This window comes from Lepidochelys olivacea (assembly GCF_965140295.1).
Source record: "Lepidochelys olivacea isolate rLepOli2 genome assembly, chromosome: 10".
In the NCBI taxonomy this organism is placed as follows: domain Eukaryota; kingdom Metazoa; phylum Chordata; order Testudines; family Cheloniidae; genus Lepidochelys; species Lepidochelys olivacea.
Genome location: NC_140420.1, coordinates 18176896 through 18203283, shown reverse-complemented (window position 1 = coordinate 18203283; position 26388 = coordinate 18176896). Strand labels below are relative to the sequence as shown.

General features: G+C 43.4%; 2 protein-coding genes across 4 annotated transcripts in view; both read right to left on the bottom strand.

Annotated features, from left to right (window-relative positions):
* Positions 1 to 26388, bottom strand: part of SYT17 (synaptotagmin 17) — a 116984-nt gene that overhangs the window by 82605 nt on the left and 7991 nt on the right. The window lies entirely within an intron of this gene.
* On the bottom strand, positions 20497 to 26168 carry ITPRIPL2 (ITPRIP like 2). Its single transcript, XM_084640874.1, has one exon. The coding sequence runs from the start codon at positions 26024 to 26026 to the stop codon at positions 24482 to 24484; it is 1545 nt and encodes a 514-aa protein (XP_084497000.1). The 5' UTR covers positions 26027 to 26168; the 3' UTR covers positions 20497 to 24481.

The following is a 26388-nucleotide window of genomic DNA, read 5'->3' as shown; positions in this document are numbered from 1 at the left end:
ATCATACCGAGGGTACCTACCACCATCTATAGAGAATGCTGTCAATGTGCAGTGCACACGGTCATGTCATGTACACAAGGAAGCGGACATAAGTATGAGTAGAGGGCACTGCAATGTACATTTTGCCGTGTAAGATACTGAAAGAACCATCACCTTAATAACCCTTTGATTTGCCAGCATGCACCTCTCACTTCTATTTTTATAATTAAAGCGGGCATTAATTACACCTTTTCCCTCTTACAAAGGGATTAGAAGAAGTATTTCACTACAGCTGTTCCGCAATAGGTTGATTGCGTTTTTTAATTTGGGGAAAGTGGTATTGTTAATTGGTAGAGCTAATGAAAAGAATTCATCAATAAATGAAGACGACTCGTCTGTAGATTGCATGCGTTTGCATTACGGGGCGGAGCGCAGGTTCCTTTGGAAGCGGGATGCAAGTGTCAAAGCTGCAATTGCAACAGGTCTTGTGCAGAACAGCGACATCCAGAGGACAAAGTGAAAAGCTTCAGGGAACTGGAAAACATTTCCGAAGCTTACGAATCAACTGAGAGGACACAACTCTATCTGGATTAGACTGGCTTCATAACACACCCGTATCACATGCTGGTAGAGTGCAGTACACCACAGTGCTAGTAAAACCTTATCTAGTGCAATTAACTAACAGGTCTTAGTGGAAGTGAATGTAGCTAAATAGGAGTTTTATATCATTTTCATAGGTGTACTATTTGACACCAGCAACCTGCATTATTATTGCTGTTCCCCTTCAAAATACAAGGATTGAATCAACAAGGACTAAACTGTAGAATTAATTGTAACAGAAACATCCAAACCATGCATTGTGACTGGATCTTTAAAAGAACTGGATAATTTTATGAACATTAGTTCACGAGATAGAATAAGGATAACAAAATCTTAAAGATCATATCATATAAGGAAGGAATTTTTAGCCTAACATTGCATACAATACCTTACTAGGATTTTTTTTTTTACTGTCTGACGAAGGCTATTGCTGGAGGCAGGATATCAGACTACATGGACCAATGATCTGATCTATTATGGCAAGTCTGATGTTCCTAAACAGACTATAACTAACTAGAAAGCAAGCCACGAAAAACAAGGACATATGAGGTGCTCAACTAGACTTAAAACTAATTGGGATGGGAGTGGAGAAGGATAAGTCTTAACAGAGAACTCTCATTTAGTCATCAGTCTAGTCTATTGTAGTTACAATAATACTAATAATCCTATTGTCGTTTAGGTTGATTTAGTGTTTTCATTGTAATGCCCGGGGGGGGGGGCACACCTGCGGTTGTTTAATATTTCAAATATTTCAAAATCATTTGACTGAAGTTTAGCATGCACACTTCTCATGATGTAAAGGATTTTTATTTTATATGACATGACATGACCAAAGAGTTTAGACAGCTTTACCCATTTAGCTCAGTGCTGTTTCCTCAAACGGCATAGTTTACCTAAAATGAAAACAATATCCAACAGCATGTCAGAAATCCTTTCCTCCTTCTCCATCAGGCAATTTCAGTGTTGTCAAAAATGAAACTGCATTTGAACTCTTACTTTGACCCCCATCAAGCATGACCCCCAACACCAGGGATCGTACATTGGTTTTATCCTGCCCTACTGCTGAATTACTAATCAGAAGTTTGTAAAGGAAAAAGAGCATGAGAAATCAAGTTTAATATTAGGGGTCTGATTCTCTGCTACCTTGCAGAGTTACACCATTCTGATCGGGCAGCATTTTACACGTTGAACTGGCTGTGACAGAGAAATGCCTTGCAGTTCTTCAAAAATTGTGCTAAATGGAGATGAGAAGAGACAAATGTGGAATAATCTATATTGTTAAAACTTTACTTTTGGCCACGTTCATGACTTGGAAGGCAGCAAGCATGCTACCACATGCAAGAACTATATCAGAGCTCTATAGAGTTCTGCTCTCTGTGCCCATAGTGGTTGGAGGCTTTGCAGACAGTGCCTAAGGCTCTCATCCTGCTCCCACTGAAACTAAGGGCCAGACTTCTCTATGCCTATCTGGGTCATTGTCTTGCAAAGGAAAGCACCTTACTGTTGCTCTCCAGCAACAAGGTAGGGCATTTTGTGCCGGATTTTGGGCTGTGCTTCTTGAGTGCTACCTTTGCACATCCCAAATTATGGCCTTGGCTTAGGGAAGCTCTAAATTTAAGTCTCCTGCCTGTGGTTCCCTGTGAAGCTCTCCAGCCGAGCCCTGTACACCCTTACAGGAATTTGCACTGGACCCTGGACAGATCTTTGCTACTGGAACCACAACAACAGGCAGCAGGAATAGACAGTTATTGCCCGTGCGCCAACCACTGGAGGAGGATGCAAAACACACTGAAACAGGGGGTTACATATCCACACGTAGCCCCATATTACAGACCATAGATGATTACTTAGATATGGCAGATTTTGAGAGACAGTGTAGCTAATGGGATGAGACTTGGCTCTGCCATATTAGATACAGGGGCCCTATTCCCAGCTAGTGTAATCTCTCAATCCTTACTCAATAAGAGTTGCGAAGGGACAGAATTATTGCCATTGGACTATAGAAGTAGTGACTTTAAATCGTGGTCTTCTGGGTCTTAATCCAGTGCACCTTCCTCTGCACCAAAGGATGTTTCGAAGGGGAAAGAGGAGAAAGATGATAAAAACCATTTTGCTCAGGTCTTGTCCAGAATTTCAGCTGCATGTGGCAGGCTGAAGCGATACGCTAGGGTGGCCTATGTGCTAATGGAACATTGAGCTGCCCGCACGCTTGCTGAGTACAACATGGATGGGAAATCGGAATTGTCAGCTGTTTAGAACTAGGCCCAATTGGAACGGGTTTTCATGGAGACCTCAAGTGGCAACTCCCTCACCCCAGGATTAGCACCCTGCCCCATTTCAATCTCCTGCTGCAAACTATGGAAGAACTGGAGCTCTCCAAAGAAGTTATTAATATTTTAGGCAACATAAATATATGAGTCACTATAGCTCCCTATATAATGAGAGAGAGAGAGAGAGAGAGAGAGAGAGAGAGTCCTTCAGGTGCAGCATTGCTATAGGAGACTTCAGCACTAAAGTTTATATTTAAGGACTTGTTTCTTCTCTCGCTGAAGTCAATGGCAACACCTTCACTGTCTACACTGGCAAGGGGCCCTAGGTTTCTTTTAATAACTATTTCTTTTCCTCCTGAAGACAGCTCCTGTTTTAGAAGCACAATTCCCATAGTTTAAATGTAATCACTTCTCTCTCTTATTCTTGTTTTGGGCTGTGCTGGGCACACAGTTAAGTTGCGGTGCATGGCATTTCTCAAATTTTTACTACTTGTTTAATAGAATTTTTTATTCTACAACTAACATATTTCTAAGTCTCAGCATTTAAAATGTCAGCCTTTACTCTGAATAGCTTCACTATTTTCATCTTGATTCACTGCCACCCTAATGGGGCTTACAATAAATGAATAGATGGGGTTTTTCCCATATCACAATACAGTAAAGAAAGGCTTACATCTTTAAAATAGAGTTTTCAACTCATGAAACCATCAAGCAGTGAGTCACATTAAACCAGAACACGTGACATTATGTAAATGGCACATCACGTGTATTGGTGTCCTGCATTTTCATGGTATATTTTTAAAAGAATATAAGTATGGGACTGGGGAAAGAGAGAGAGACTTTTGTAGGTAAAAGATGAGACAGTCATATTTTGTAAATCTGTGGGATTATTCCTCTTGCTCCTACTTAGGCAAAAGTCTTCTCAAGTGCTTTATATACTTACAAACTATAAACAGTTTGACCCCAAAAAGGGAGAGACTCCATGAAATCCATTAGGGACTTTGCTAGTGTTTTTTATTTTCTGTGGAAGGTACCCAAATCCTATGAGGATGAGCAGCAGTCAAAAATCCTGAGACATTTCCAGTTTTAAAAAATATGCACAAGTATTTGAATCCATATTTAGGAACTTTTCACCGTGGTTGACTGACTCCTTTAAAAGGTTCCTATATTAGGTTCTCTCATGATATGATAGAGGAATTTTACATATGTGTACAGTTATAGTCCAGAGAATAAATTGGTTCTAAACAGTAGATAAGTATTTATTGTCAACTTTAATTACAAGTCTGCATTTGGCTGGTATGCTGATTAAGCTCAGCTCCTACAGCATTCAGTATAAATAGCTCCATTTCACAGGATGATAACATAACCTTTAGACTCCCTGTGCTGCATGAAATGTGTCATACTGTATATTTTATAACATGTACTCTGTACCTTCTCATGTACAGAATGTGCCTGTAATATATACAGACTTGAAAATCCAGTATTTTTAACTTTTAAATAAACTACGTTAAGTTTTCTATTTTAAAAGTTACTTCCACACAATTGGCCATATTCTCATCTCACTTGCATTGGCACGGACACAGATCAAGAGTACCTCCAGTTAAATCAGTGGTGCTATATGAATTCGATACTGATTTTCCATGGAGAATCAGGCCCATAGTAAGCCACGAGTGAATATCTCTGAATATGTGCTCGAGACAGAATTCGCATCACAATAAGGTAGCGAATGCTGCCTCTAGTATAGCATATGTTAACTAGGCATATCTGAATCAGCAGTAGACGTGATTAAAACATAGTACAATATCTGGTATATTTTATGTACTATCAAACCCAAGCTAGAAAGCAATTTTTAGCCTGCTGCCATCAAAACAGCACAAGTAAACTGCAAAAGGTGAGTGTCAAACTGAAGGTGGCAAAGAGGAGAATCAGCTGGCTACTTCGTTTGAATCTCGCCAAGGGGTATTGGCAGCATGCACGGACATAGCAATGGGCAGAGTAAGGGAGTAAAGTGTCTGTCCAAGATAAGATGGGAGGTCTTACTCTGCTTTTCCCCATGCTGAGCCCTTATCATAGTTCCCTTACTGCTGAGCCTGCTGAAATAATCTGCTAGCATTAGGTCTTAAAATAAGTCTTCTATCTCTAGCTATTTTTTAAACATGGCAAACCATTGGAGATGGTGCTTGCCCACTGCTCTTGGCAGCCCTTTAAAGGGCTTGATTCTGCCATGGTGACAGGTCTAGCTTCACTGCACCATAGCCTAACTTCTTATTTATATCCCCCGTTCCAGAGGTTTATTGAGTAACATGCTCTGCTGCTGGCAGGATTTCACTCCAGCATAGTTCTCCCTCAACTGCTCACTTGGCCTTTATGTATCCAGCTGTTTGCAGCTTCTACTTCAAGTCAGTCCTAGGTATTTATATGCTGCCATTACCAATTATTATTTATATGCCTCCATTACCATAGTATCTGAGCACCTCCCAATCTTTAAAGTATTTATCTTCACAACACCCTGTGAGGTAGGAAATACTGTTATCCCCATTTTACAGATGGGGAACTGAGGCCCAGAGATACTATGGGTATGTCTATACAGGCTGCAGCAGAGAGATTCCCAGCCCAGGTCAACAGACAATGGGTGTGTCTAGATTGCAGCTTAGGCTGGAGCTCAGGCTCCGAAGCTTAGGGAAGGAGGTGTTGTCCCAAGCTCCAGCTAGAGCTGTAATTCCAAAGCACTGTTTAAACAGCTATTTTTAGTGCACTCACAGAAGTCCAAGTATCGACCCGGGCTGGGAGGCTCCCTGCCGCAGGCTGGCACAATCTAGGCAGACATAATCTGTGTGACTTGCCCAAAGTCATCCAAGAAGCGTGGGAAGGTCAAGGAATTGAACCTGGGATTTCAAAGTACCAGACTAATGCCCCAACCACTGGGCAATCCTTTCTCCCTAGTTCCCATCTATGAGAACTGCCACATAGCTGACAGAATTTCCATCAGCTCACTCCCTTTGGAGCAGGGAGAGGTTGCCCCCATATCCCTCAGAATGACCAGGGGATTCAGCCTCAAATCCTGAGGTTCTACAAGAACCAGAATCTAGGGTTCTGCAAGAAACTAAGGCAGTCCATGCTTCTACTTAGCCCCTACAATACAGAATACTCTACACAGCCCATGCAAAACCTTGACCTCTCTGTACTGAAACAGTGAATTGAGGGGCCATGATCATTGTGATGGTGACTTTTGTGATGCCTACTGGGGACTGAACTGAAGACAGTAGATCTGAAGTGGATGGATTTGAACAGGTGGCCTAGAGGGCAAAGACAGGGTAGCCCAGTTCCACAAGTCACCTGGCCTTCTGTCTTGACAGTCTCTAAATTACTTCAATGGCATCGTCTATACCTGCGAATACACACACTTCCAGATCAGAGATCCATTTCACATGCTCCTTTGCTTATACCCTGAAGGTAATAGCCAGCTGTTCTTTATATTTCTTTTGTCCCTGTTGTTCTTCTCTGTAATTTTCCTCAGCATTATCCCTTTCTAGTTTAATATTATCTGCCCACCCATTTCTCTTTTTTGTTGCGTCCTTTGCATCCCTCACATCCTCCTTGCCTCTCTAAAACATAATAAAGAATTAGCTGCCAGACTGCCTGCTCTCCTCCTGTTCTTTTATTGTGCCCTTTAAACGCACTATTCTGCTTTGCTTCAGAAACAGCCTCTGCTACTTCCACATCTTCTGCAGTGCATCTGGATTATTATCAGGCCACCTGTCCGCTCCCTAATTGGCAGTATCAGTAAAAGCACATTTTTCTCTTTTCTTTAAATCTCCAGATGAAGGGCCTAAATTTGATCTAAAAACCTCAGATCCCCACTGCCTGTCATTTATAATGTACTTGCGTGCACTGTAGAATCACAGTTACGCTCTTCCCCTCATACACACTTTCTATTTGGTCCTTAACATACGATCTGTCAAGAACTGTTATTGAACGATGCTGAAGCAGAGTTTGAAAATGCAGCCAAAAGCACACAGCCTCTCCTAAACCATGTCCCTTTAGGAAGTATGTTCTGTATATTGTTTTACCAAGTACATAAAACACAAATACTTGAAGGAACATGTCCCTAAGAGCTGGTCTTCACGAGAACCTTAGGTTGTGTTAGAACTAGACTTTGCAGAGTCATGTTAACTAACATGATATTGACCATAATTTATCAACAGTCAATGTAGAGAGGGCTACGCAGATCAACTCCTCCCCCTCCCTCCCAGCGCCTCCCGCCTGCTAGATATCAGCTGTTCCGCAGTGTGCGGGAGGTGCTGGGAGGGAAGGGGGAGGAGCAGGGATGGGGCTTGCTCAGGGGAGGGGGCGGAACTGGGAGAGAAGAGGCAGCAAAGGGGCGGGGTAGAGTGGAGGTAGGAAAAGGTGGGGATTTGGGGGCAGGGGTGGAGTGGGGGCAGGGCATGGGACTGAGCAGGGGTTGATCGCCCCTGGAGAAATTTGGCAGCCAGAGCCTGTGCAAATACATGAATGGAAACTAGGTTCCTTTTAGAACATACCAGCAAGCTACAGGGGGCAGTTAGAACGCAGCACATTAGAGTGCTTCACAAATCACACCCCTCCGATGTCCTTTGCTGCACCATGCAGACAATCCAGATCTCCTGACTCTCAGGCTACCACTTTAGCCATAAAACTGACTATCCTCTTCAGAATCTTTTGTCACTGTTTCCACCATAACAGCAGGAAAGGACAGTCCAGAGCTAGGGCCTAGGATGGTGGGAGACCTGATTCAATTCCCTGTTGTGCCACAGACTTCTTGCGTGACCTTCCACAACTCACTCAGCGCTCTGTGCCTCAGTTCCTCATCTGTAAAATGGTGATAATATTTCTCTACCTCACAGGGCATCATGAGGATAATACATTAGAGATTGCGAAGTGCTTTGAGATCTACAGATGAAAGCACTATAAAAAGAGATTAATGAGGGTAGGTATTATTCATCTAAGAGGGGACAGACCTGTCCCCATTGAGTTCACTCAAGATCATCCATTTAAAGTCTTGTGGATAAACAGTAAAGTAACTATGAAGAATTTTTGGTTATATATTATAGACTTACTGCTGACTCATCTTAGCAGAACATTTCTCTCCCCTAAAATACGTGAAAAGTATTTCTTGCAACAAGAAACTCATTCTGTTTAATTCACATTCATTCCTATTTAATAAGTCATTCAATAATTCTTTTCTGATTCATAAGAACATATAAAATCATTATTATTAAAACAGACTCAAAAAAGAGGAACAGAATAGAGAATTAATTAGCTCAAACAGACTTTCTCGACTCCAATAGTGATCTAAAAATACTGGTTAGCATAAAACGGCAGGGCCTCATATGGGGCAATCACTTTATTATATGCAAAATCATGTAAAATGTTTAAGTATAAATTATTTTTAAACCAACCCAGCAAAGCCTTTATAATTGGACCCCTGGACTGCACAGCTATGAAACGGGAATTTGTCAAAAGATATTTTAAGCTGCAGAATATTAAAAAGAAATTTTAATGAGAAAAAAATCATTAAATGATTGCCAAAAACAGAAGATTTAACTCATGTTGCTCCAGAGCTTTACAAATTCACCAGCTTCTGGGCATTTAATAGGATTAATCAGTTGTCAACGTCAAATCATTCTCATATTGGAGATGCACACAAGTTTACTTTAAACATAAACAGATGGTAAGAAGCAAGAGTCATTTATAATCAAAGATTTTTATCATCATCATCTCATGTCTTCCTAGCAGACTCTGTTACTAGTGTCTCACTATTGTCCTACCAAGCAGATATGCAAAATATAAAACACAAACACTACATTTTAAAGACATAACTATTATATAATATTGTACTCCAGTACATCTATGACATAAGAAATATTCAGTAACAATTTGTTCTCTGTTTTTCTGAAGGACTGCAATTTTGTCAAGTATGAATTACAGATACACTGAGTATGCTCTTCTTTTTCACCCTGCCTTGTCTTATATGGGCCTGATGTCAAACAAATATTTGAGACCACATCCTGAAGTTCTCATTCAATCCTTACTTAGGCAAATGTCACTAAGTTCAACAGGTGAGGAGGCTGTGAAGCCAACAGAACAAACAGAGTTAAAGGAAATTGGCCAATTTCTTTTGGAGTACAAACTTCAGTTCATGATGCTTATGGAACTTAACTGGAGATGGACCCAAACTGAACTCTCGTGTCTTAACATCTGACCTTTTGGAAAGTTCAGATTTCAATTGACACATTGTAGCCAACCCCCATCTTCATCATAGGCTCACCAAAATCCCACATCCAAATGCCTCCAAACTTTGGATCTGGCATGGAACTTTGCAGTTGAAGGTCATCTCAACTTCTAACCGAAGGAACTTTTATTCTTAGATTTTTGAGCCAGGAGGGATCATTAGATCATCTAGTTGGAGGCCACAGAATTTTACCCAAGTACCCCTATATTGAGCCCAATGACTGGTGTTTGACTAAATCATGTCCCAGAAAGGCAGTCTTTATTTTAAAACATTTTATAAAAATCCCCTGAGCAGCTCTCAAAGCTTCTCCTTAGTGAAGGTTGAATCTCGTCCTCCAAGTCCTCCCACACTCCCAACCAAACTCTATAGTCCTCCTTCCAATATCCCAATCAGTGAGAAATGGGCAACTACACACATACCGCACAGGGTAGGGGGAGGGGAAAAAAAAAGAGACAGTTTAATATTAGTAAAGACCCTTCCCTGGACCTTAGCTGGGAGGGACCATCCAACAACCTTGCTAACAAATCGCTGGTTCAAATGAACTGCCTGAAGTGAATGCCCGATTAGATGAAGTAGAATGAAATAGAATTCCCACCCACCTCACAACTGGGAGAAATCCATTTAATGCATCCAGGGTACAATCATGTGTCCATGCCTTTAGAATGCACCAGAATCCACGAAAAGGTTATCAAGGTATTTTGGAGGAAGAAACCTATCCTCATAGCAACCCCTTCCCACTTCCGCCTCTGCAAATTTACACAAATCACTGGAAAAAGAAAATGCACAACATAGGAGCCCCTGAAAATATACACACAGGCCACTCTTAAGCAACAAACACATTCCCATACTGCATATAACTCAACTTATCTTTCATGCTATTTTATGTCCAGTCTTCAGGCTTTGATTCAAGCAACACATTTTCCATCTGACATACACTTTCTGCTCCTCTACCCATAAACCTCGGAAGAAGCATTCCACACTCTGATCTCTGTTTGTGCTGTAACCCTAATAACCCCTTGAGTTTGAGGAGGCTGGGACCAGAGGTGGGAGGGAGCATGAGAAAGTGAGGGGCAGCAGCGTTCATTGCTAATGATAAACACATACTCAAATAGAATATTGTGTAAACCCTTCACAAGCAGACACAAATAGGGTTAAATACTGTGTTCACAGTGTTCTCTTTGACTTCAGTAAGAGCCCTGCACTTGTAACAAGGACCCTGTCTCTAGAAATATCACTTCACTACCCTTTGAAAGGCAGCCATTTCTTAGGTGGATGGTGATTAAGGGGACAAAACAGCAGCTAAGGACAGGACCGGAAGAATGTTTTATCCAGTTGAAACTGTAGGAGAAGTTTCAGATAAGCAGAATATAGAACCCAAATGTGATCTATTTTTCTATGAAAGTTAGAGACTCAAAATATTTCAGTCTTGAAAATTTAGACTACTCAAAAAATAGTAAAGTCTATATCGAGGGTACTTCCAATCCCAGTTATATGGATGTAAATCCAGGACAATTTCAGGGACATCAGTTGAGTTATTCCAGATATACACCAGTTTAACTGGATCAGGTTCTAGCTCCTTCTGTTTTTATGTTATTTCCTTCCTTACCGCCCCCACCCCTTTCCTTCATTCTTATTTTAATGCATCCACTCGTTTCCATTGTGGTTCATGTAACAGCAAATTCTGTGCCGGCTTTGGATCATCACACGTAAGGGTATGTCTACACTGCAATCTCAGGTGTGATTGTCACAAGCCGGCATACATCCGCTAACTTTACCCATGCCGTCACAGCGGATCGTAGCAGTGGAGCTGCAGCAGCATGGGCTCCCAATGCAAGTACGTGCCCAGGGTCCCCTGCGTACAGCCTGTGCTGAAGCCCATCCCGCTGCACCTACACTGCTAGTGTAGCCACGATAGCACAGACAAAGCTAGCATGAGTATGTCTATCACACCTCAGAGTGCAGTGTGGTCATACCCCATGACAATAAATAATACATACTTCAATTCTTAATTAGAGTTGCTTGACAATAAGGCTATATTGCACTGCAACAATATAGGCAACTCTTTCTCATGGCAATGTAGGAGCATTGAAAATTGTTGGTCTATGTGCATTAGGTATTGGAAACTATAAGCGTGCGGACTCACCCCTGCGGCGCCTCCTGCTGGTAGGCGTCAGGAATTAGCTCGTCCAGCCACCGGAGAGCCCTCTGCAGGCCGGTGATCCGCTTTACTGCCAGCCCCCATGTCCCTCCCAGGACCCGGTGCCCCTTTCTCTGGGGTGCTGCCCCCCTGGCAGTACCCCCACACTCTCAGGTTTGGGTTTCCCCACCCAGGGAACCCCCACCTCAGTCTGGGCTACTGCCAGGCCCCATCTAGCCCCACTCTCTGGGGCAGACTGCAGTATATAAGCCACTCATCACAGGGAAGGGGGTTCAGGACCTGCTGCCTCTACATACCCATGGGCTGCCCCTCTGCAACCCTGCACCTATTCAGCCTGTAGTCAGGCCAGCATCCTGGGGCTTTCCAGGCCAGAGCTCCCAGCCCCTCTGGCCCTTCCCCAACCCTACTCTAATCTAGGTATCCTGCCCTGCAGCCAGGCCCTTCTCCCTCTACAGGCAGAAGGAAACTGTCTGGACTCTTGGCTCGCAGCCTCTTATAGGAGCCAGCTGGACCTGACTGGGGCATGTCCTCAGCTGAGCCTACCTTCCCCTATCAGCCCAGGCTTCTCGCCCCAGCCACAGCCCTCTCCAGGGTGTTTTAAGCCCCGAAGGGCAGGAGCAGGTGCCTACCCTGCTACAGAAACATTAACAAGGGTCTCATTACAAAATTTCAAACCATCTGGTAGACAGGTGATTGCTAGAGCTGCACATAATCTTTGTATTTGAGGCGTCTGAGCACTGCGGCTGACACGACACTGCTCTGAGATCCCACGGAGTTCCTCAGAGTGCTCTCTCACAAAGGAGCACTTCAGAGGAACCTTTCAGTGCACAGCAGCTACGTTATTTTTCAACAGCCTCTTCACTCCTCGCATAGCCTACATGCTCTTATACTGAAATATCAACATTCACAGAGGATGTCTATGAATGTTTGGCCTCCTGTATATCACAGGCCATTACATTTCACCCAGTCAGCCTGACACTGAGCCCAGTGATTTGTGTTTGGCTAAGAAAGGCATCCAGTTTTGCCCTTCCAGAAAGGCATCTGGTTTTGCTCTGAAGACATCAAGAAATGGAGAATCCATCACTTCCCTTGGTAGTTTATTCCAATGGTTATCCACCCTCACGATTATAAATTTGTGCCCTATTTCTAATTTGAGTTTGTCTGGCTTCCAAGGGAATATCTACAAAATACAATAGCTAATGCCACAAAGAAGCGGCACTTCCCCAGTATTTAGGATGGGACTCAGCAGACCAATAAGTATTTTCACCAGATGTGCCTAAAGCACCATAACTTTATGTTACTGCTGTCCCAGGGGTGTATCATAACACATTTCCCACTTCGGAAACAACCAGCACTGGCCAATTCAGTCAGTAGTTTGAGATGCTTCTGGATTCCTTGCCAACACTAACCTTTCACATAGCATTACTCAAGGAAGCTGCTTTCTACCCTCTATGGTTGGCTAGGAGACTCCATCCCAAGACGATGGGCAATGACCTGGCTTATTATACACACCTTCAACACCTCCCATCTGGACTACAGCAATATGAAATACCTGGGCATGAAGCCATCAGCTCTTCGGAAACTCCAACTCATACAGAATGCTGCAGTGCATCATCTCAGCAGCACGGGCAACCATGAGCCCATCACCCCTGACCTCCACTTTCCACACTAGAACAGTCACATTTTAAGGTCTTGCTCTTGCTCTTAAAGGCACTCAATGGCCTGGGTGCAGCATATCCAGAAGATCACATAAGGTTGCAGGATGGAGACCATAACTGACAACTCCTCTCCTCTGGCACAATAGCACTTTTACCATAAGGATGAAGCTTGTCTGTGCAGAAGACAGTTTTCTCAGGGGTCAGTTTGAGACTGTGGAATGAACTCCCACAGGGACTAGGCACCACCACAAACCTCACCATCTTCTGCTCCAGGTGCAAGGTGCACTTCTTTGACTAACACACAGAAAATGTGTGTAACTTTAAAAAAAAAATTCCCCCTCCCCCCAAATATACACACACACACACACAGTTGTACCTTTGGGGAAAGGATGAGAGAAAGAACACACCTCACCTGACAGATGAGTCACATTGCTTAATGCACTACTGAAAGGAGCTTAGATGCTACGCTGATGAAGGAGATCTATTCCCTATTTTATATAGGTTCTTATGACTATTCTCAAGGTTTTTAAATGGCTATATTATAGCTATTTTCTGAAAGCTTTTTACATTTCTGCTCCCTCCATAGTTAGCAGCTACAGAGCTGATCCTGGACCCTTTGAAATATATGGAAAACCTTCCGTTAACTTTAGTGGGAGCAAGGTTTTGCTCTAAGAGCTTACAGCCTAAGAAGTTGCTCACATAAGTCACTGGGTTTTGTTACTGCTCTGATTGGCTCAGCCTAACTTGCAGTCAGGAAGAGGGCTTGCAGAATATGTCTAGCCAGCTTTTTAGAGCAAGTCTCCCAGACCAGGTTAACAGACTTGGGGCAGTGGGGCTTGCCCTAGCGCTCCCAGAATAGCTGTACAGACAGTGCTTTGAAGTGGGGCTTGGGATCTGAAGCCTAAGAACTTCCAGCCTGAGCCCCCGTTTCAAAGCACTGTCTATAAAGCTGTTTTTAGAGCACTAGCATGAGCCCTGCTACCCAAAGTCTGCCGACCCAGGCTGGAAGACTTGCTCCCACTCTGGCCAAAATGCTGAGTAGACATACCCTCAGGGGCAGGTAGCATTGTAAGAGTAGGAGGAGGGACTCAGAAAGCATTAATCCTGGTCCTTGGGGATGTGCACAGGTTTTGCCCAAGGCCTCTTTCATTCCAAACCCACTGCCCCCCAACCCTCTCCAAAGAGCCATAGGCTGCTGTCAGATTTATTTGCCAGTATGTTTCCCAGACCTGAAGAAGAGCTGTGTATAAGATTGAAAGCTTGTCTCTCTCACCCACAGAAGCTGGGCCAATAAAAGAGATTACCTCACCCACCTTGTCTCTAAGTTTTATTGACAGGCTGCAGGGTTTAAATTTAAACTTCTCCTCTCCAATTCATGTAAACTAATTGTGTGCACGAGTGATCCCTGAAGCAAAGAGCATGGTCAGATCCTGGTCTGCTTTCTTTAGCTGCCTCTGTGCCAAGACACTTCCCGAGAGAGCGGGAAGCTCCATGCCACTGCTCTATCAGGCAGTATCCTGCCCCATATAAAAAAAAATACCATTTACAGCACTGATACTGGAGCATACTAGCTTAAGATGTGCTTACTGCAACCATTTGAGTGACTGTAACTCAAATACAAACACAGGCATCATACTCCATGTGTGTGTTTGCAGTATTCCCCCCTCCAACTCCACCTATTAAATGGAAAAAGGGGAAATACAACTTAATGTAGCAATCCTTCCTCTTCCCTACTACAGAATGAGAAGGAATCACTAGAAATACCAGTTGCCTACCCATTGAAATAGAATTTCTAACACCCCACACACATAGAATTTCATGAATGAGCATGGTCTAATGGTTAAAGCACAAGCCTGGGAGTCAGCAGATCTGTGTTCCAGTACAATTCCTGCGACACCTCAGGAAACTCCTGGATTAAATCTATAAAACAAACAGTTGTCATTAAATTTACTTCAGAGATGCTTACTTTGTTTTGCATCTTCCATACAGTTTGGATCACAAAATGTTTTAAAGAATTAAATAGTAATAATAATACTTTGCTTTCGAATAGTGTCTTCCACCTGAGGATTTCAACATGCTCCACAAGCGTTAATTCCAGATTTGTATCTATAATAATGTTTTGCACTTCAGTAGCACCTTTCATCCAAGGCTCTCAAAGTTCTTCATGGATACTAATTCAGCCTAATTACAACCTTCAGTAGAAGTATTATACCTATTATGCAGAAAGGGAAACTGAGGCACAGAAATCCCTGCCTGAAGTCAGTTACTTGTAGAACTGGGAATATAAGCCAGAAACTCTGACTCTCACTCCCCACTTTTAGCCCATCAGTTATATCACGTCCATCACCACGGTATCCGAGTTATATTATTCTTTGCATTGTGGTAGCACTGAAGAGCCCCAGTCACGGACCACGGCCCCATCGTGCTGGGTGTTGAATAAACACAGAATGAAATAGTCCCCAAAACAAAGCGCACACAGTTTATGTGCCTATGAACCACCATACAGTACTGTAGTACAAGAAATATGAATGAAGTAACAGATTTAGGCGATCAACTTCTATGACAGCATACCAGAGTGAAAAAATCATTTTAAAAATTAGGAAAAATGGATTGAGAGGTTCATCCTCCTAAATTCTGATATTCTGAGAGTCTTAGATTCATCTATTATTCAGAACATTTCAATAGCTTTTGTAAAGCAGAGATGGCCAAGCAGCTAAAATAGTTTCTGTGAAAGTATTTACAGTCTGGGTAGGAAGATTACTTTGAGAAACATTCATGATTCATAATCCGTATGACTAGTCTGAGCTTCCTCTTTTCAAATCTAGAGAGACAAACGAGCCTCCAAGAGGAGATAAGATGTTCAAAATAATGCACTTTAATCTGTACTCAGCGAACCCACTCTATAGTATATCCCTGCACCACTGTCTCTTTTTAATAGGAATCCATCCACTGTTCAACAGGAAGGAGAGCAGAGCACTGCCTGGAGCAATCACTGTCTCTACGATACAACTGCATTTGCTCCAACCCCTCAGACAGAGACAAACACCTACAAGATCTCTATCAAGCATTCTTACAATACCCACCTGCTGAAGTGAAGAAACAGATGGACAGAGCCAGAAGAGTACCCAGAAGTCACCTATTACATGACAGGCCCAACAAAGAAAATAACAGAACGCCACTAGCCATCACCTTCAGCCCCCAACTAAAATCTCTCCAGTGCATCATCAAGGATCTACAGCCTATCCTGAAGGACAACCCATCACTCTCACAGATCTTGGGAGGCAGGCCAGTCCTTGCTTACAGACAGCCCCCCAACCTGAAGCAAATACTCACCAGCAACCACACAACAGAACCACTAACCCAGGAACCTATCCTTGCAACAAAGCCCATTGCCAACTGTGTCCATGTATCTATTCAGGGGACACCATCATAGTGCCTAATCCCATCAGCCACACTACCAGAGGCTCATCCACCTGCAACTACCAATGTGATATATGCCATCATGTGCCAGCAATGCCCCTCTGCCACGTACATTAGCCAAACCGGACAGTCTCTACGTAAAAGAATAAATGGACACAAATCAGACGTCAAGAATTATAACATTCAAAAACCAGTCGGAGAACACTTCAATCTCTCTGGTCACTCGATTACAGACATGAAAGTTGCTATATTACAACAAAAAAACTTCAAATCCAGACTCCAGCGAGTGAGCTGTAGCTCTCGAAAGCTTATGCTCAAATAAATTGGTTAGTCTCTAAGGTGCCACAAGTCCTCCTTTTCTTTTTGAGGATACAGACTAACACGGCTGCTACTCTGAAACCAGAAATAGAGGAATGATTCATTTCCTCTATAGCGCTGGAACAGCAGCTAACTTATAGAGGAAGTGGAATGTCTATATTGGTCATGCCAACAAGAATTAAACAACTCAACATTTTAAATGTACACAAGCCTAATGGAAATGCACAGTTCTTTATTTGTAGAGCTCACTACATTTAAAAAGGTGAATACACTGTACTATTGTACTGGATAGCATCCACCAGTCAAAATCCAAGAATGAATAATACTTCTCGTTTTCCAAACACTCCATCCAAAGACAGGTTAAAACATTTCGGAGAGTTTTAATTCTGCATGAAACAAGATTGGCAAGAATAAGAGCCAAGGGCTGCCCTCCCCTTACGCCCCCCGGCCCAATAAACTTTGTTTATCAACAGGATCTAGATACAACCAAACTTTCTTTGCCCAGTATTTATCATCTTTTCCACTGCTTGAAACTAAAGAGCAAGCATGTTAAGAAATGGTTTAATCAGCTGTCTACCTTATTTTTCCTCTTCTTTTACTCTAACCGTAGCCTTCACTAAGTATCCATATAACCTTAGCAAGCTTGCCCATATCTTCCCACCTCCTAATCTCCCTATTAGTTACTCCCCTGGTTGCATTATGCCTGAAGTTATTTACAAGTTCCTTCTGCCAGTGATCAGGGCTTTTCATATTGATTGCGATGCATCTACCACACTTGTGGGCACCATTAAAATACAGGCTGAAGCCCACTGTGACAATGCCAAGCTAAAAAAGGAACTGACCCCTTTTTGCAGAAGTGTTTTGTTTGGTTTTAAAGAGAAAGTATAGGAGTCAAGAAATACATATTCAATTTCCAGGTCTGCAACAGTCCTCTTGTGAGACAGTGCAAATCGCTTATCTTCCTGAAGCAGTTTCCCCACCTGTTAAAGGGGAAATGATACTACTTCCCTACTTTAGGGGTTGGGTGCAAAGAAGCTTAAAGGCATCAGTTTATCACCTGCACATCCACCAATGTGATATATGCCATCATGTGCCAGCAATGCCCCTCTGCCATGTACATTGGTCAAACTGGACAGTCTCTACGTAAAAGAATAAATGGACACAAATCAGATGTCAAGAATTAACATTCATAAACCAGTCAGAGAACACTTCAATCTCTCTGGTCACGCGATTACAGACATGAAAGTTGCTATATTACAACAAAAAAACTTCAAATCCAGACTCCAGCGAGAAACTGTTGAATTGGAATTCATTTGCAAATTGGATACAATTAACTTAGGCTTGAATAGACTGGGAGTGGCTAAGTCAATTATGCAAAGGTAATCTATTTCCCCTTGTTTTTTCCTACCCTTCCCCCCCAACCCCCCGTTCCTCAGACGTTCTTGTTAAACCCTGGATTTGTGCTGGAAATGGCCCTCCTTGATTATCATACACCTTGTAAGGAGAGAGTGGTCACTTTAGATAAGCTATTACCAGCAGGAGAGTGGGGTGGGAGGAGGTATTTTTTCATGCTTTGTGTGTATAAAAAGATCTTCTACACTTTCCACAGTATCCATCCGATGAAGTGAGCTGTAGCTCACGAAAGCTTATGCTCAAATAAATTGGTTAGTCTCGAAGGTGCCACAAGTACTCCTTTTCTTTTTGCAAATACAGACTAACACGGCTGTTACTCTGAAAAGGCACCAATGTTTGTAGTGAACTTTTGACAGTCTCAGACAAAGCACTAAGTGTTATGTGGATATCAATAGGTCCTGCAATGTACGTGCAGAGCTAAGAAAATAAATAATAAATTATGTTCTATTCATAAATTTCAGTGGAAGATTGTTGGTTTAATATAATGTTTGGGACACATAACCAAAATAAGACATATGCTAGGCCCAAAAATGCTTAGACACTTCCACACATGGGCATAGGTACTGCATAGGTTAAACACTAACCATATCTACTAGAAACATGGATATGGAAACCCCATTCACAAACCGATCCAAAGAGAGATTCAACTCCTCATATCCTGGGGTATTAAATTACGTACCCATTATAACAGGAGTCACCAAAAGCCTTCAAATGGGTGGAGAGTTGTACATTAGAAGATCACTGAGTACTGCAGTGAATACATAGCATGAACACTAACTATTCCCTCACCTATATTTTGAAGATCTATATATCTTGATTATTTTCATGATCTGAATGGAAACAGAGCTATTCATCTCTCACCTGTTAACTACACAAAGTTCATGTCCTCCTTTGTGAAATTTCAGCCCCATTGTGTACCTGTCAAGTTTTCCCACATGTTTAATAAGGAAGGTACAAAGGAACTAACCTAAAAGAGCAAACTACAAACATTCTGCTGTTTGAGTGGTTCTGAATGCATAAGAAAGTGCTTTTTCCATCAGGCACCTGTAACTTGCATTACCAGTACTTAATCAGTAAGTCCCTGCCTAACTTGTCTGCATTACAAGGTTGATATTTTCACATGGATGAAAAATTTTTAAAACAAATGTCTTCTATGGGTTGGACACAGACAGACTTTTCTTTAGTACCAAGCCTGAGTGTCATTAGTCCATCTAATTTTTTCATTAATGAAAATGTATTATGAAAGGAAAATTGCATGCTCTATTAATGTTTTCTGCTCAAGAGAAACCCAGGACTGGAACAGGAAGTGGTTGGAGTACTGCAGGGCAGAGGGTAGAGATAAGCTTTACGCACTGACCAACGTAATCACCTCAAAACGTTAATTAAAACGAAAACAAATCCAAATACTCCCCACAAACTTTGATCAGTGAATGTGCAATAATGGCACAAGAAAACATCTCTGTTAGTGAGCTTCCAGTCAGTTCAGTCAACCGAGTAATCCAATTGGCTGAACATTCCTCAGTGCTTTATAAAATGGGTTCTTGGACTACTTGATTTTTTCCCTACAAAAAACTTTTATTTGTGGGGAAGGGAAGGGAAAAATACTTAAGATAATTCATCTGAAGTTTAACTTGTATTTTAACATATTAAAGGTTCAGATCTTGTTGATCCCATTTTCTAATAGAGTACATTGGCACGAGCAACAACCATATGGTTTTAGCATCCTTCGGAGGATATCCTCCCTTATTCATCTTACGTTTCACCCACTAGCGTCAGTGGAAGTTGTCCATGTGAAACAATGACAAAATAAGGTCCATGCAGTTTGTAACTCCGAAACAGACATGTGTACACATGTAATGCCTGTACAGCTTGCACAAACTTCTGTTCACTAGGAGTGAAGTCCTAAGCCTCTGTGCAAATCCCAAGCAAACAGGCTTTTTGTGGGGACCCAATCAGGAAAACAGAACTGGCCCCTCCCTAACCTGAAAACAGCACAGCCAGTGCGACAACAACTTGCAGCAACATTCATGGCCCAGTCTGCATCCCTTAGCATGGAATTCTGGCAATGGACCCAGTTTGTGGATCTATTGGCCAAGCTTCAACCTCTCTCCTGGTCCTTCCACAGCATCCTTATTCATAGTCCCAAGGAGCGTGCCGTCAGGACAGGTCTTCCCACGTGCAGAGGAACCTCCTGCAATCTCCAGGATTTCACCCTTAGGTAATACAGTATCAGGTTCACTGCTATTTGAGTAAATTCTACTTGATGGAGAAGTTATCTTTTGCCACAGAATCACTGTTAAATCACTTAGCCACAGAGGTTTCAAAACAGCTGTTTATTAATATACAGTGAAATATTAAAAATGAGTAACAAAACTCCAACTTTTTGCAGAGGCAATAAAAGTGCACATGTATTTGGATATTAAAATAGAAGAGTTTATGAACATTTGTTTCAAACAGGCTAACATTTTAAGCATATAAACACTTTCTTAAAACAATAGCAGCTGAACAACACTTAGTTAAATCTTTGGTCTGATTATTAACCAGCAAAAAATAATTGTACCATGAATGTCCATTTCAAACAGACGTTTAGTTTGGATTGCTTTGCAAGAAGATCCAAAAGTGAAAAAGAGAGGAATGCTTTAGTCATTTAATCAAGGTCTCATTTAAGAAGTGTTATTAACTTAACAATTAACACTATAATTTCTAATACATAGAGAAAATAGATATGCAGTTCAAAAAATTCATATGCACATCTCAATTTATCCTGTTTTAGATGTAGCTTTTCCCAAAAAAGTGACACCAGTTTTGATTGTACTAAGTCCTTAAAAAATTGTTGTGTATTTAAAATACACAGCGTCTAAAAAACACGTGTTTCTTTCTGTATTTCATTTTTAATTTAAATACATAAACTATCATTCTCAGTCTACACTATAACAAGTAAGGCCCTAATCCTGCAAATACATGCGTGGAACATTACTCGTGTGAGCACTCCCATGAGGGGAGAGAGTATCAATACGTTACTCACATGGGTCAAATTCTGCATGTGCATGTTTGCAGGATAAGACCCTAAAGATAGCACCAGAAACTAATATTCGCACTACCACATTTCATTTGGCATAAAATGACATTAATAGTCTAACAGACCCAATTTTCAATAGTCACTTTAGTCAAACATAATATTATCAACATAGGCATTATAGATACAGGAAATACCAACCAATACCTGAAATGTACAGATCTGAATTGCTGTTCAACAGAGAATTTCAGTCTCTGATCCTGCATCATCTGAATGCAAATTTAATTTTACTCATGTAAATAGCCTAATTGACTTCAATAGGCCTACTCATGTGACTGAAGTTAAAACAGGTGCATAAGTATTTGCAGGATCAGGGCAGTGGTTTGCTCATGTCACCAAGAACATAATCTCACATACACCTTATTAAAGATCAGCTTGATTTGAAGTTGTTAGCAAGCCCAAATCAATGGGAGTTTTGCAGCTGATGGGAACATGGGTATGGAGCCCCTTCACTGTAGCCTTGTTTTATATACATTTTGGAAGCATGGTTTAACATGGTTAAATCACTTTTCCCCCCACCTCAATCCAAATCTTCATGACCCTTCTGCAGGATTCCTCCATCTATCTCTGTGTCCTTTGGATTACCTGCACTGCTCTTTCACCAAGTGTTTCTGCTCCTCCTCATTTGTCCTTTCCCCCAACTTTCAAGTTTCACTTTCAGACTATTTATATTCCCCAAAATCCCTTCTTATTATGCATTTCTTGATGTAGCTTTCCCTTTGTAGTATCAGCGCTTAACAGCAATAAGAAAGTTTTATTAAATCTAATAGGTTTCCATGTATTATATAAGCCAGCAAGGAACACACACCAAAATGTACATAGTCCCTCTTGGAAAAAAAAAAAAAAGTGTTACACACTGATGTAAACAAACAGGTAGTTCACTAAGGTAACCATGTTGCCAGGATTAACTGTTGAACTAAATGTGTATTAAGTGCTCCAAGTAACCACAATACCTTGGGCCTGATTCACTAGTCCTTTCTCAGGCAAAACTCCTGTTGACTCAAGGACTGCAGAATAGCACTCCTTGTACGTGTACCTAGGGCTGCCAATTTTGGTTGGACATATTCCTAGAGATTTCATCACAGGACATAACCTTTAAATCCTGGAGGGCTGGCAACCCTATACAAGTCTGCAAAACAGTAAACATTTTTGCCTTCTAAAAATGCACCAAGGTAGCTCACTTAGGTCCACACGGTGAGCACAGTGGTCAACACTACACTTAAACAAGCCATTTGTATTTGCCCAAAGAGAGAACCAATGCTCCATGTAAAAATAACCCAATTTGAGAAAATGTCACTTAGATGCTAAATTACCTGAAAATAAGATAGCAAAGTCAGTTTAAAAACCAAATACAAGGAAACATGCATCTATAACTGGAGAAATTTTCAGTTTAGTAAACTAGGTTTTATGAAGCTTTGTGGTTGTTTTTAAAAGTGTGCTATTTTCTATCATGTATAACTACAGATAGAGAACACCAGCATAATATATATGAGCAATATTCTAAAATTAACAGTTTTAAATTATTCCAAACATTCCCAGCTATTCCTGATTAATTTACCAAATTAAAATTAAGCACAGCAGACTGTCCACATAGGACCCAATCCTGCAAACAATCAGGCACATGCTTAACCTTATGTACATGAAAAATTCAATTACAGGCTTGGTGCCTTAATACTTTTAATTTTCAAGAATGTGGTCTCAGAAGCTGTGGAAATGTATTACATTAAAGTTTGGATTGCTTAGAATGTGTAATTTTGCAGACAACCTGTGATGCATTTGGTTCACTAGTTTTTAACTATTTATATCAAAAACAAACACACTTTTAAAGAGCATATGAAATAGAAGCTTTCTGATCCTTTTCTACATACTATAGTTTAATGCAGCAATGGCCCATAAGGTCAAATGTATTTTCTCAGATAAAATCCAAAACTAAACTATTAACGTATACTACTCAGAGACAGTAAGTGCTCATTAAAGATCAATTGAGAAGTTGTATGAGGTATTCTCAAATAATCTATCTACATATGGAAATTATCTGGCTAGTGTTTACATTAAAGGGACGCCATCAAAGTTAATAGGTTCTTACTGTACTATGAATTTTTCCCAAGACTTGGGAACTTTAAGGCACCCTGAAATATTATTTTTACAAAAAAATATTTGCTGCACCAGAACAGCCACCTCTCGCTTCTGGTATCTCCTGGTCTGAGGCAGACCATAATGCTGCCACAGTTCAGGAGTTTGGTTAGCTGATCCACTAAAGGACCTTACTGACCTATCAGTGAAGAACACATGGGTGCAGCAGCTAGTTTACACCTCTACATTTTTGGAGTTATTTTAAAATTTTTCACTATAGCAAATAAGGTGTGAGGCAGGTTTGGTAGTTATTAAGGTACGGCAACTTTTAAGGAAGAAAAACGGTTCAGGTCTAACAACCAAGACAGAATGCTTAGAGGATTTACACATCCATCCATTTTTAATAAAAAAAAAAATTAATGCCTCTTTTATGTTCAAACTAAATATTTAGTGCAGCCAATTACCATATAATGAAGGCCTTTACGGAAATAAAGTGCAATTGTTCTTCTTTCATTTGTGAGCTGTATAATTATATTTTAATCTTTCAGAGCGACCTTCATTTTAACACAAATGTACAACTAGATTCTTCATACTTTTGTCAAATAGGTTTTAATTTCACTCCTCATAATTTAATTTTATATTAATTTGCATATTATTCTACATTTAGCACAGTATATTAAAATCACACAGACAACTACCTATGAGTGTCTCATTGAATAAATATTTCAAACTGTGTTTAAGGATCAAGAAATACCCTTGGCTTCTCCTCCACCTCAAAAAAGTACCTTGTCACACTGACTTTTTCCATGCCATTGATCTTTGATCCTGATTAGCTTTCTTTTAATGCAAAAGATATGGACAGGGTCACTTTTGTGACTAAACTTTAAGGTGACACGCCAAATTCATCAGTGTGAACCCCTCTATAAATCTGGTACCAAATTAGGTTTACAAGTGGTTATGGTAGTGCTTTCTAATTAAGGCACTTTCCTGGAAGTTTAATAATTTCTCCAGGAATCGTCATCATTACAAAGCTATTAAGATCTTAAAGTGTCAGTATTGCTTAGTCTTAAATTTTGGATTTCCTAGGTTACCAGGATCAGGGAAACACACAGAGAACCCCACCGGATGCTGTCAGGCAGTTCAATCTCCCTTCGGACCCTCAGGCAATTTACTAGTAACACAGATAGGTCCTTTGGCCTCACAGTGCATGCCCCAAAGACACTGACAAACGCCCCTAGGTGATGCTCAGTTGCTTTGGGACTCTTGACCGGTGTCGGTGATGTGCTTACACAACGTGGGGCTCTTCCTCAAGTACCTTGGGTTACTGTACAGTCGGATGATCTTAGGAGCCTGGTTCCAGGTGTTCAGCAGCTGGAAGGCGGCCAAGTCTAGAGTAGGGGCGTCAAAGGCAGCCAGCAGATTGACGGGGGCAGCTTCCTTCAGCAGCTTCGGCACCGGCACCGCCTCGGGGACGCTGGCGTTGCCCAGGAAGAAATGCATCAGCACCCGCTTCCGCAGGCAGTCCCTGAGGTACAGCACCAGATCCTCCAGCCGCTCCGCCAGGAACTGCTCCTCCCAGGCTTGCCAGGGCCCCCGGAGCAACAAGGAGAAGAGCGCCGTCTTGAGGATGTAGGAGGAGAGGACGCGGCCCCACTGGGCGCCGAAGGGCTGCTCCAAGCCCCGGCCGCGCAGGTCCCGCAGCCCCTTGAGGATCTGCAGGCACTTGAGGTGGCAGGAGTTGGCCGGGGTCTGCTCCTTGAGCCAGCTCAGCAGCCGCTGCTCCTGCTTGGCGACGTTGAGCCCCCAGAGGGCCTGCAGGGGGCAGGCAGCGCCGGGCTGGGCTTTCCTGGCGCCGGGCTGCAGGGCGATGAGATAGAGCGAGTCCCCCAGCGGGATGGCGGGGATGAGGCGCACGGCCATGGAGATGTGGCAGCAGACGTAGTCCGAGCGCGGCAGGATGTGCAGGGTGAGCTGGCGGCCCGGGCAGGCGGCCAGGCTGATGCGGCAGCGCTCCTGCAGCCGGTAGAGCACGGCGCCCAGGCACCGCTGCAGGTGGCCCTGGAACCAGCGCAGCACCAGGGCCGAGGACAGGTAGCGCCGGCCCTGCAGCTCCACGCAGAAGCCCTCGCTGAAGGGCCGGTAGCCCCGGGGCCAGGCGGCCCCTTGCGGGGCCTTCAGGGCGCAGGTGAAGGCGCTGCGCAGCTCCGGGGCCAGCCCCGGCTCCTCGGCGCCCAGGCAGCGGGGCTCCAGCTCCAGGCGCGGCGGCAGCCGCAGCGGCACCAGGATGTCGAAGCAGTCCGGGCTGCGGACCTTGTGCTGCTCGTAGGCGCTGCCGATCTGCACGAAGTCCCCGCGCAGGGTGGGGGTCAGGGAAGCCGGCTGCAGCCCCTGCGCCTTGGCCGCCCGCACCAGCTCGCCCACGATGCGGCTCACGTGCGCCTTGCTGTGGCCCAGCACGTGCGGGGAGAGGCGCAGCTGCTGCTCGTAGAAGCTCTCCAGCAGGCTCCGGCGGGCGGCGCTGCTCGGCGGCGCCTCGGGGCCGCGGGCGGCTCGGGGCCGCTGGCCGCACTCCCCGCTGCCGCTGCGGGAGGCGCAGTAGCGGAGCAGCAGGAAGCCCAGCAGCAGCAGCGCGGAGCCCTTGAGCAGCGGGACAGAGCCCGAGTCCGGGGCGCTGTCCGAGTCCGGGGCGCCCGCCCGGCTTCGCGCGGCCTGGTAGAGGCAGATGAGGGCCGTGCCCAGGCAAGTCACCAGCGGCCAGAAGACGCGCAGGTTCAGGGTGTAGACGGTCATGGTGCGGCGGGAGCTCAGCCCATGGTACCGGCTGCGGCAGCGCCCCCCGGCCTCCGCATGCAGGGGGCGCCCGCCACCCCACTCACCAGCCTCCCCCAGCTCCGGGAGTCGGCACGGGCACCCCTCTGTAGGCTGCCCTAGACCCACTACCCCTGCGGCTCCCAGGATTGCCAGCTCCTCCCACCGAGTGCTCTTCCACCACTCCCCGCTCCAGCGCCGGGACAGCCAGCCAGCCAGCCAGCCGCCTCCTTCTCCGAGTCCCGCTCCAGCCCCTGGGGTGCGCCCAGCCAGCCGCCTCCTTCTCCGAGTCCCGCTCCAGCCCCTGGGGTGCGCCCAGCCAGCCGCCTCCTTCTCCGAGTCCC